The following is a 12,501-nucleotide window of genomic DNA, read 5'->3' on the forward strand; positions in this document are numbered from 1 at the left end:
ATGTTCTGCCGCCACTTCCGAAACCCCTGTCGCCTTACCTAGTTTCATTTCTCTAACTGCTTTCTCTACTTCCTCCATCGTCACCTTCTCTATAGGTCCGTGTGTGACCGCGGATTCCACATCTCCATCCCACTCATTCTCTTCATTCATCAACCTTTCCATATGAGCTTTCCACACCTGAGCTTTTTCCTCCTCATCTATGCACAACTTGCCAGATCCATCCCAAACACATCCATTCCCTATAACATCTTTCCTATCCCTCATTGACTGCTTTGCTACTTTGAACATTTTCCTCGAACTCACATCAAATTCCATTTCCTTCATTAACCTATCTGATGCTTTCGTCATTGCAGTTGCCACTGCCTGTTTTGCAACCTTCTTAGCCTTCCTATACTCAGACTCCGCTTCCTCCGTCATGTCCCTTCTCCATACCCTAAACCTCTCCTTCTTGACTTCCAAAACCCTTCTTATATCTTCATCCCACCACCACGTCTCACCATGCCTACACTTTCCTTTCGTCCATCCACATACTTTATCTGCCATAGCCAACACACAGTCCCTGTATCTCTCCCAAACATCTCCATCCTTACCACTCTCCCACTCTCACAAACAACACCAACAATGCTTTGAAATTTAATAATAGTTGCATAATATTACAGATGTATCTATTACACTGGGAGAGACTAAATTTTATTTTGCAAGGAGCAGAGGACTGACGTTTCAAAGAACTGTTACATGTACTTTAATTTGCGAAAACTCAGATTCAGCTATATAAAAGTTTGAAGAGATTTCTAATGTACAAACCGCTTGTTTTTCGTGAAACTTTATCTTTCTTTTCGGGCATTTTGAAGACGCCTTCCAGTCGATCGTGATTATCTCGCGGGTCCTTCACGGATCCCTTGTGCTCCAGCGGGATGTCTTTCGGACTGCTCGACTGAACTGCTTGACAGACCACTTAAAATAATAAGTATTATATTATTTTATATTATTATATATATATATACATAATTTTATTCATTTAATACATTGTATTATACGACCATGTTTGTTTCAGAAATATATCATACACCACTGTGCAAAAGTATTGTGCGTTTGCATTTAAGATTTTTTGAGACTTAGATAAACCAGGTGTGACTCTTATAATCTGTCACTGCCTGTGACCATTTTACATTTTATTATTGCTAAATTAATATCATTAATTTAAAAGTACTTATTTGATGTCACTCGTACTTGTCTTAGTCCCAGCAACAAATAAAAGAAAGAACAAACTTAATTGCCCAGAGCTCATAGGTGCATGGGACAAAATGTTAAACTTTCCACACTTAGCTCATCTAGCAATTTCTTCTATAGTGACAAAACTTCTAGACAATAAGTGCAGTAAAGGGAAAAAACATCAACTTGTCAAATGGTATAACCAAAGTTACAGGCAAATGATTATGCAAAAAAATAAAATTATGGATCCTTAAAGTTATTTTGTACTTGAGCACATAAAAAACATAGTGCAACTTTGGAGTTGTTTTTAATTCTTTTTTCAATGACTTAATATGAAAAAAAAACGAAAAAAAACTAATTTAAATTTATTGACTCTGTGGTGTTTTTTCATTAAATCATCTCAAATATAATATTTTATTTCAGTATACATTATATTTAAACACTAGGTTATAAAAGTGTTATCACTCTACAAATATATTCAATATACAAATTTATTGAATTAGGAATGTCCTTATAATGTTTCAAATTATTCCTTACAACATCAATGGTGGTTACAAATGAAACATAAGAAATAGTTGAAAAGATGGAACGTACCTTGCTGCTTGGCTTTGAAGGCAGACGTGGGTGGAGGAGAGGTGGTGCTTTGATTCAATGATGTCAACGTGCCATATATGGCAAGTGTTATGTTCTGATACCAGCCTTTTATTATCAATCCGTCTGTCAATTTCTGCAACGTTCACCGAATTAAAAGTCACATAATGATGATCATCAAATATAAATGTTTTCAAAATTGCATTGATTATTGATTTCATTGAAAAGTTTTGACTGAGAAAATGAAAAATATTTTCAGACATTCATTTTGATGGCAATGACATTTCAACTCTGAAAATCATTGGATTGTGAAACATAGTAGTGGCAGGAGCAGGAAAAAGAGTCAAACCAATCTTATGCAAATTCTTAAACTTAGTACTTAAAAAAATATACTTTCGAACAAAAACTACTGCATTCTGTTTATATTTGTGAATAAACTTTTTTAAATAAATATAAAAGAGAGGACCAATTGAACAAAAACTTTATCTAATGCTGGATGCCTTGAAAGAAACTGCTGTTGTGTTTTTGGGTTGATAAAAATTATTAAAATTAAAATGAAAAAAATATGAACAAAAAAAAAGAAACCTTTTGATCAGACTTTATAACATATTCACCATTCTCATGATAATCTAATCTGTAGGTAAGAAAAATTTGTCAAACAAAATTTAATTTGAATAAAATTTGAAAAAATGTCAGAACAAACTATAAAAGTTTAATGCATGTGAAAAAAGCACAAGATTGGAACAAACAGTGGTAATGTACAGGCAACAACTATTCAGCAATGTAAATATTTCAAAGTAAAATCTGGCTGACTTACAAAATACATTTTTTACAATTGTAGGAAAATTCATTAAGAATTATTAATAAAATTTTTGCATTTAATTCTCATTCAAACAAAAAAGACTTACATGCCAATCTTTTCAAAAGTTGAGGCATTTGGCTTACTAAGGTTGTTCACATAAAACTCCACTTTGAAAGAGGAAGGTGTTGTACACCTGTGATGCAACGATTTGTTAGCAAATTATTTAATAATAACAATAATAATAACAACATAAAATTGACATAAAAAAAACAAAAACACTGATGACGAAAACAATCATTTCAAACATTCCAACCAATACAGCTCAGTTTGGTTTGAACTTCTCGCTAAACCCTCAATACTACCAATTAAAACAACAAAATATTAAGTGCTTCCTCACCCATAAGTAACTTTTCCAGGAAAATCAACCAAAACTTTCAGTTTATTTGGAATAATTCTTACTTCTTGGATAATGACTGAGTTAGAAAACTGAACCAGGTCCAAATTTAAATCCTAAAAAAAAAATTTACAAGAAAAAATATTAAAAAATGACAAAAATTATAAACATAACAAAAGAATTCCTCTGCGTATAAATTAAGCATCCATCAATGTGTAAATAACAAATCATTAACAATTTTTCAGACCATTTGGTGCTACTTGAAAATATTTCTTTGCTTACTTTGTGTTATTAAAAAAATAATGCAAGATATTCTGAGTTTTAATGAAAAAGAGAGCCTCTGAATGATGCAAATGCCCAGCATGACATTTCTATTTAAGTATTTATTAACTTGCAACATACAAAAAGTAAACATTAACATTGTTCACCATTGTTTTTTAAACATGTCATGTTTGGAAATGAACTACAACCAAAGAATTTAATGATTGGCCAAGCAACACAAAAACAGTGAAAACTCCCAATTAATTTAAAATACTTATTCAATATCAATTTTCAACTTTTTAAATACATAAGCCAGAGAAGATTACGATTAGAGATTTAGGATATATATATATTATATATATATATTATATATAAATAACTGTATTGTATATGTTTTATATTCATATGCATATGAATAAAGAAACAAGGTTTATTATTATATGTACAAAATATGCTTCCTATAATACAAGCATGCAATAATATAAATAAAAATCTCTATCTTTATGTATCTCAATGCCAATCCACGAACCAGATACCTGGCCTTGGTCACTAACCTAACTAAGGCTCATTTATTTTTTATATTTGTTGAAATAATTATTAAATAATGGATTTTAGAGATCAATAGTCAAGAAAATTTTGTTAAATTTTTTATTTTATAATAATAAAAATAAATCAATATAAAAATGCAATGCAATGCAACCAGTTTTCAACAAGTAAATTCTAATTTTTTCATAAAAGAAAAGGTGATACTGTTGAAAGATAGGTGAGTGAAGTAAAATCCGACAAATTAATTAAAATAAAACTACTAATTCATTTCAGAGTTTTAATTCATTAGATTAGATTAATCATTAATGCAACACAACAGGCAACACAAACCTCCGAATTGTCGTGTGAGAAAGAATCCAAAAAAATCAAATCGTATGTTTCATCCATCTTCTTAATAAATTTAATTTATTTTAAATAATTTGGAAAAAATTTCGACCAATTCATTCAAATCCTCGATCGATCAACAAATTTCATTACGAGCAAAAATGTGGCATCGTTGGTCATTATATACATGTTTATATCATAATGCGATTGCATAGACATATATATATATATATATATATATATATATATCCATGCGCTATTGTAAAAATATTATGGCCAACCAAACTAATTTTACAAACAGAACCTAACGTCTTTTAAAATCTTTACTAGTCAGTCAGTCAGTCAGTCAGTCAGTCAGTCAGTCAGTCAGTCAGTCAGTCAGTCAGTCAGTCAGTCAGTCAATCAATAAATCAATCAATCAACCAACCAATCAATCATTCAATTAGTTTTTAAAGCGCTATTTCCGCGATGTTCAACAGCGGTCTTCAGTGAATTTTGCAAACAGATGGATCTTTAGATCCGCTCTGAACTTCGTAAGTGATGGAGAAGTAGTCAGAGAAGGAGGTAGAGTTCCAGAGAAAAGAGCTAAAAAAAGCAAATGCAGATTCAGCAAAAGAGTTTTTAACACTAGTTAAGAAAAAGTGAGAACAAGAAAACGATCGTAAACCGGCGCGTTTAGTTTCAATTAATATATCTGATAAGTACTTAGTAAATAATTTAGATTGAAACTTATGCATAAATGTGCAAATTTAAAAAATTGTTCAACATTTTATAGATAGCCAGTGCAAGAGAACAAGATATGGAGATATACGAGAAAAGAAAGGGAGACGACAAACTAGACGAGCAGCAGAGTTAAAAGCTTTATTCAAAGTACCTATAAGGTGTAGAACCAGGAAGACCCTAGTAGAGCGAGTTACAATAATCAATACTATATAAAACTAAAGAAGTAACAAGAAGTAGGAGAGTAGGATCGTCAAGAGAAGGCAAAAGTTTTTTTATTCTACCAAGATGAAAGTATGAACTTTTAGCAACACTTTTAATCTGAGAAGAAAGAGACGTGCTAGAATCAAAGATAAAGCCTAGACTACGAAACATTTGAGAAACATCAAGAGTTTTAGAATCACGTAAGATAATAGAAGGCATAGTAATTGAGCATTTAGATTTATTAAAACAAATTAATTCAAATTTAGAAGTTTAAGACACATTCAGACCAAGCGACAATTGAAGAAAAACATAGAGATAGATTATAATGAACACTATTGAGATTAGATGATTAGATAGAGAAAAAGAAGTATAAATATAAGTATCATCAGCACTGACTAACAGCATTGACTAGTAAAAGAAAAATTATTAATAATACGATGTATTTCAGAAGTAGAGTATAAACAGAAGAGGGCCAAGGATAGAACCCTGAGGTTCTTCAAATCTTCGATTTTGAACCAAAACATAACCTGAATTTTATGCTTTGTACCATATAATTAGAATAAATATAACGGTCTTCGCTCATTTTTGACGGTCGAACAAGGAGCTTACTTCCGGAGGAAAATTGGAGGGTAATTTTTTATCGCCCAAGTCAAAAGTTACGATCGTATATTTACTAATTTCGGAATATTGCTTTTATTTAAAATTTCAAAATGTTTTAAAAGGTGATATTAGATGCTGTTTTTGGGATAGATATTGCTGTATGACGGTTAAGTATCTTTTTGCCTTTTAAATAAAAAAAATTTTTTGTGAACCACCAACAACACTAAACGACGATTAATTAGTAATTAAATTACTAAACTAAACTCTAATAAATAATTAAACTAAAACTAATCTCTACTGATTCTAATTACTAATTGAAATAAATAACAGATAACACTAACGAACATTAACAGATTAGACTACTAGAAACTACCAACCACTACCTACACTAATACATACTACTACTACACTAACGACTAACAGCACTTGTTCCTAAGATTCTAAATTCTATTGCTTGATTGGTTTTAAAATTTTTATTTACAATGCTTAGGTCTGGGAATAAAAAATATACTAAATTAAATAAATATATTAAACAACTTACTAATCAATTTTATAAAATAAACAATTTTGTAATTTGTTCAATTCAAGCTTCAAACTCCCCAAGCTAACTTGCAATTTAATTAAAATTTATTAATTATGAGTGATTCAAACTAAATTTTTTTTCATTTAATGTTTTACAAAAATATTCCTCATTCTTAAATTGTAGTACATGTTGTTATTAAATTTATTAAAGATAATGTGTGATTCCAGTGATTCATCAATCCATGACTTGTTAGATCATGATCATTCAGTTTTAAAGAATCTCCATCACCATAACCAATGAGGTTTGTAAAAATTGTACTTTTAATTTATTATATTTTATGCACTTAGAATGTTGTGTTATTAATTATTATCATTAATTTATTAAATGCTCTGCATACCTATGGCAAGTAAATAAAATAATTAAGCATAGAAATAGCCACAATCAAATTAATTAATATAGGCATGAGTATAATTTGGATAATAATAATTAAAAATATTGGTATCATTGAAAATGGATAGTCATAAATAAAAAAATAAATCATAAATTGCTAAAAATAATAGTTCCAGTAAGATTTTGCCTTACACCTACATCTTTTTTTCATTCTTATATTATAATAAATGTTTGTTATCAAATATATCAAGGATTGATTTCTCAATCAATGACTAGATTGAATGTCATGACCCTACAGTTCCAGAGGATCCTTATCACCATTAGTCAATAAGGTTTGTAGAAATCATCCCAGGCATACCATCAATGTTTTGTAGCCACCTTTTAATGTAGTGTTAATAAAATGACATTGAGAATAGTTATTTAAAACAATCTTATTAAAACTATTGAACAGGTATGACAAGATTACTTTCTTAATGTCCTAGTGTGAGGAAGATGTAAGCCATTTGTCCAAAGATAATCATATGCCTTATGCCCATACATATGCAGTGTCAACGCGAATGATTTTTGATCAGAGTCATATGTTCTAATTTTTTTAAACTTTTCCAGAAATTTTTCTGTTAATTTATTTGTTACATTAAATACTTGATGTGTATTTCATATAAAAACTTGATTATGCCAATTTAGTTAACTTGTTAAGCATTAATATAAAATTGACTCTACTTGTAATGGTGATTGGTATGATGATGATGATCCCAGTCCTAAACAGGGTTTATTATTCACAATGTCATTATGCCCTTTCTAAGTTTTAATAAAATACATGGAATATTGGTGAATGCATTTTATATTTTTTGTATAGATAATGTTGCAATGTACAATGATGATGTGAATTGCTTCCTTGTGTAACTGATGACATATAAATCCAACTAACTTGAAAACATGGGAATGCTTTCTTCAGGATTACCTTCCTTTCTCCATCATAACCCTTATAATCTTTATTACAGAAATGGTCACTGCATATTCTTGCATTTTTTGATGGAAGCCATTTGAAATCATTTATTTCCTGTCTGATGCACTTAATCCAATCGTTTTGCATTTTTACACTTTGAGGAAATCTGAAATTTTGTAAACTGTTACAGAAACTTGTGCATTTCTTAAGTATTGCTTTTAATAATAAAATGGTAATCCATGATAGCATTATATTATAAATTATAATAGTCTATAAAATAAAATGTATGTAATTGTAAAACAAAATAGTTCTATTCAACGAGTATAGGGATATTGTTACATTTATTTTAGTGTGAAGTTAATTTGAAAATAAACCTGTGAAAAGATGCATCAGAAATTTTCTCATTTCTATTTATTATTAATGCAATTTTTAATGCAACAGGTAGGCATGTTTGTGTATAGCTACGAAAATGAAAATTTACTTAAAAACAAAATTATTGTATCTGACACGAAAATTAGTACAGAAACAAAAACGAAAGAATAAATGACAATATAAAAATTTAAACATTGATTGAAAGAGTTTATTCTAATTATATGGTATGGGCAATTCGTTGCGAAATCGTTGGAGGAAATGGTGTCAACAGTAGTTATTTTACTGCATGGTAGTTAATCAGCCGGTATAAAGGTTATATTCAATTCCTATCAAATAAATTTGACAAAATATACACAGGCAAAACTAAATAAAGAGATAGACATGTAGTTATAATACATTTATAATGTTGTATTTACACATTCAAATTGTACAATTGTGTTATGGCGTAGTCTCAAATTATTTTAAATTCTCTCAGAAAATTTTAAACGTTTTACTACACTATATATACTAGTTATTTTTATCAACAATTTAAAAATTTTATCAATAATTAAAATAAAATTTCAAATTGATTTCATTGCGATATCACTAATGATTTTTGCAACCTGACTGATTAAAAAGCATCAAAGAAAGTTAAAATAGGATGGAGAATTTGTTATATTGGAATATTCGTTTAAAAAGCGAGCAAAATTTTAATATAAAAGCGCTTATAAATCTATGCATATTGGCTCAGCTTGGCTTGGCTCGGCTTGGAATCGGATGTTAAGCAAGGTGTGGTCTTAAACTATTTTGAATTCTCCCCGAAAAATTGGAACTGCGTGCGTACATATATGGTAATGGCTACTGTTGTTTTTTATAATGAATTTATGCATATTGGCTCAGCTTGGCTTGGCTCGGCTTGGAATTGGATGTTAAGCAAGGTGTGGTCTCAAACAATTTTGAATTCTCCCCGAAAAATTTGAGCTGCGTGCTTACATATATAGCACTGATTACTGTTGCTTTTATAATGAATTTTTATTATATATATATATATATAAAGTGACTGGAATCCATGTATACAAATAATTAAATTATATTATATTAGATTGTGTTTATATGAAAAGCAATATAGCAGATTCAACCGCCAACCAGAATGTTTCGAAGGCGTTCGTTCGATGACTTCAATTTAGTACGGTTAGCATTTTGGTTAAGACTGTATAATAGTGTAGTACATACATTAAATAAGTTTTTTATTGATGTGAATGATTGAAATGATGAAAATGTATGGTTGAAACGAGTATATTTCTGCCTCGCTCGAGTCGGAGTGCCTGATCTCATTTTTTTATATTTATATTTTTTTAATTTATTTATTTTTATTTAATTTTATTTTATATAGAGTTATATAGAGTTATATAGAGTTATATAGAGTTTGCATGTCTGTGGTTTGTGTGTTTGTATGTTGTATTTTTTATATTTTAGGTGGGTTCTTTAGCGGTTGCTCATACATACATACATACATCATGTTTGTTTGTGTGGTAGTATTTTATGTTCTGTTTTACTCCTTTTTCTCTTTCTTCATGAGTCTTGAGTTAAGTTAATGAAGCATAGTAGGTAGGTGAGGTAAAAATTAATTTATTATATAGGTAGGCTAGGGCATAAGGTAATTTAGTTACATAGGTAGGTTAGGGACTCCTATTCTTTTACTCTACTTGGTGGTGTGATTTTTGTTTTGTGTTTTTTTTTGTTTTGTTTCAAATCATACATTCAGCAGGTACGCGGTGGTTCCTGGTTTTAGTGGGATTTTTATTGATTGAATGTGTGTGGTAGTATGCATGGTTATGTAGAGTTATATAGAGTTATATAGAGTTATATAGAGTTATATAGAGCATAAATCCTATATAGATACCGTTCTTTGCGGTTCTTTTCTTTGCCGACCGGTCGGCTTCTTTGCGTTTCTCAAATTTCATTTAAATTAATTAAATAAATAAGGTTTTTCCATTCATCTAGGTTCATTCAGGTTCATTCATTCAGGTTATAGCTTCCAGAGGAGTTCGTCGTGGAGGATCAGAATGGTCGTGATGTCACCCTACGTTCAACCTTAACCCTAACTTCCGACTTTACGGTTTCTTAACGGTTTCTTTTTTTGCCAGTTTGCTGTCTTTTTTGGCTGGTGGATTTCACCGCGGCTCGTTTCTCTATTTTCATTTAAATTAATTAAATAAATAGGATTTTTTCATTTCATTCAGGTTGAAGCTTCCAGAGGAGTTCATCATGGAAGATGTCAGGCTACGTTCGTTCATTCAGTGGCAAAGAATACCTGCCTGACTGGGATACGTTTTATTCTTTTTTTTTCTGTAATTTAACATTAAGTAGGAATGCTCACACGCACACACACGCACACACAATTACATTAAGTAGCTATATAGGTAGGTTAGATAGGCATAATTTTAATTGTAGGTAGGATAGATAGGGAGCATCCAACACTAATGTAGTTGAATAGGTAGGCAGCGTAAGTTTATCTCTTCTATTTTATCTTGCACCCACATTACACGCACCAACGTATTACACACACACACACAAATACATACATAAACACATATGTTAGTATTTGAGCGTAATTTTATTTTCATTACACATTCTAATTTATTATTACTAAGGTTGAGAGTAATTTAATTTCATAGGTAGTTAAGAGCAATAATGTAATTCTAGGAAAAATCTTGTAATGTAAATTAAAACGCTGTAAGTGTATCGATAGGTAGGTTAATTGTTAAGTTTTACATTATCATTATTGAGTTGGAGCCCAAGGCATTACGTAGGTGGTGGGGTGGGTGCCGAAAGGCCAATGAATTGGGCTCTTGAGTTTTGTAATTTTAGGTAAGCTAGGACCGTAATGTAATGAATAGGAAGGTTAAGGCTACGTTGTAACACATACTCATTAATAGATTCAGGGTTTAAGTTTTATATTATTATTACTAAGTTGGAGCCCAAGGCATTACGTAGGTGGTGGGGTGGGTGCCGAAAGGCCAATGAATTGGGCTCTTGAGTTTTGTAATTTTAGGTAAGCTAGGGCTTAATTGTAATGAATAGGTAAGTTGAGGGTACGATAGCCGATAGACTCTGAATTTCGAAGTCTCTTGTCAGAGGTAAGCCTTGGCGGCCAGTGGTGAACCGGCAATGGTTTACTATCCGGACGGCAATGGTTTACTATCTGCACGGTAATGATTTACTATGCGGCATGGCCATAGTCTACTACCCGCACGGCTTCCGGACGGCAAATGGTTTACTATCCGCAAGGCAGTAGTCTACTATCCGCACGGCAATGGTTTACTATCCGGTGCCCTGGCTGTCGGTGAACCTCTGTGCAAGGAGGGAGAATGAAGGGGAACTTTCGACTATCGTACCATTAACATTTTATTATAGATTAGTTAAGGTAATTGAATAGGTAGATAGGATTATTTTTATTAAGCAATTTAAGCTGCAGGCACCGCTAAGCTTGCTAATGAGAATTTTCTCTTTCTCCATTCCACGGGCTGTGTTTCAACAACAATCTCGAGGAGGACTGGCACCAGTTTTGGAGGACAACGCAGGAAACGGAAGGCACTCATCATTTTGCCTTTGTCGAATGGACGACGGTAAGTTTTTTTTACATTTTACTCTCTTTATTACTTTCAAATATTATTTATTTGCCATTATTTCCATTTTATAATTTTTTGCTTCTAAGATTCTAACATTCATCTACTACTAAGCTAATAAAAATAACTTGTCTACAGACTGATGAGAGGTGGGCAGTGGTGGGCGTCAGCTCGAAGAAAACAACAACGCCGATTTTTGAAGTATGGTTTAGTTTCGTTGCTTTTATTTTTTTCATTCATTCATTTTGTCACACAATCTTTCATTCATCAATTAATTGACTCATTCTATTCATTCATTGAATCATAGATTGTTTAATTAATTTATTCAATCACTCAATCATTCGCTCAATCATTTATTCGGTTGTTCTTTCGTTTTAACATTCATTTACTACTAAGCCAATAAAAAAATTTGTCTACAGAATGATCAGAGGTGGGTTGTGGTGGGAGTCAGCACGTTTCATGATGGTAATCTCATGGTAAGATAAGTTGCTTCTTACTTTTTTTCAATGGCTTGTTTTTTATTTTAAAAATTTAACTTTCTTTCAATTTTGTTTTTCAGTATCCGGTAAAATTCATTTCCTCGGTGCGTGTCAGATGATGGTCGGTTAGGGTTTTTTTGTCGTCGCCTTAAATTTTACCATTTTTGAACAATCTTTTTAATAATGTCTATTTATTTATTTGTAAAATGTTGACTGGTTTCTAGTTTCTTATTTTGGTTATATAATTTTTGGATATTTCCTGATTTACTTTGTATATATGCATGCATGAATAATTTCTGTTTGGTATGTTGGTTTAGTCATTATGATATGCTGTGAACTGTCCTTACTAAATATTCATGTTTCGTGATAATTATTTTTTATCGATCGATATTTTGTTATATTTGTTTGTTTAAAATCTGAACTTTTTAAAAAATTGACATTTAACAAATTTTAATTTCGTCACTTTTCATCTTTTGATGATGTCAAATAAAAGCAACTGTTGTGTTTTTCTTTTCATACTAAAATCTCG

At 31.0% G+C, this 12,501-nt stretch overlaps 2 protein-coding genes across 2 annotated transcripts in view; one reads left to right on the forward strand and one right to left on the reverse strand.

Moving 5' to 3' along the window:
• HELRODRAFT_161283 (hypothetical protein) overlaps positions 1–4,193 on the reverse strand; it is a gene marked incomplete at both ends in the record, with an annotated part of 18,100 nt that extends 13,907 nt beyond the window's left edge. Inside the window, 6 exons of the mRNA XM_009021215.1 lie at positions 805–954; positions 1,807–1,939; positions 2,389–2,437; positions 2,712–2,798; positions 3,003–3,115; positions 4,137–4,193. Of these exons, the coding sequence (XP_009019463.1) occupies positions 805–954; positions 1,807–1,939; positions 2,389–2,437; positions 2,712–2,798; positions 3,003–3,115; positions 4,137–4,193 (589 nt within the window). The remainder of the gene's footprint in view (positions 1–804; positions 955–1,806; positions 1,940–2,388; positions 2,438–2,711; positions 2,799–3,002; positions 3,116–4,136) is intronic.
• Positions 4,194–9,014: 4,821 nt separating this feature from the next.
• Positions 9,015–12,501, forward strand: part of HELRODRAFT_161284 (hypothetical protein) — a gene marked incomplete at both ends in the record, with an annotated part of 4,187 nt that continues 700 nt past the window's right edge. Inside the window, 3 exons of the mRNA XM_009021216.1 lie at positions 9,015–9,055; positions 10,108–10,151; positions 11,416–11,493. Of these exons, the coding sequence (XP_009019464.1) occupies positions 9,015–9,055; positions 10,108–10,151; positions 11,416–11,493 (163 nt within the window). The remainder of the gene's footprint in view (positions 9,056–10,107; positions 10,152–11,415; positions 11,494–12,501) is intronic.

Source organism: Helobdella robusta (genome assembly GCF_000326865.2).
Source record: "Helobdella robusta unplaced genomic scaffold HELROscaffold_3, whole genome shotgun sequence".
Lineage (NCBI taxonomy): Eukaryota > Metazoa > Annelida > Clitellata > Rhynchobdellida > Glossiphoniidae > Helobdella > Helobdella robusta.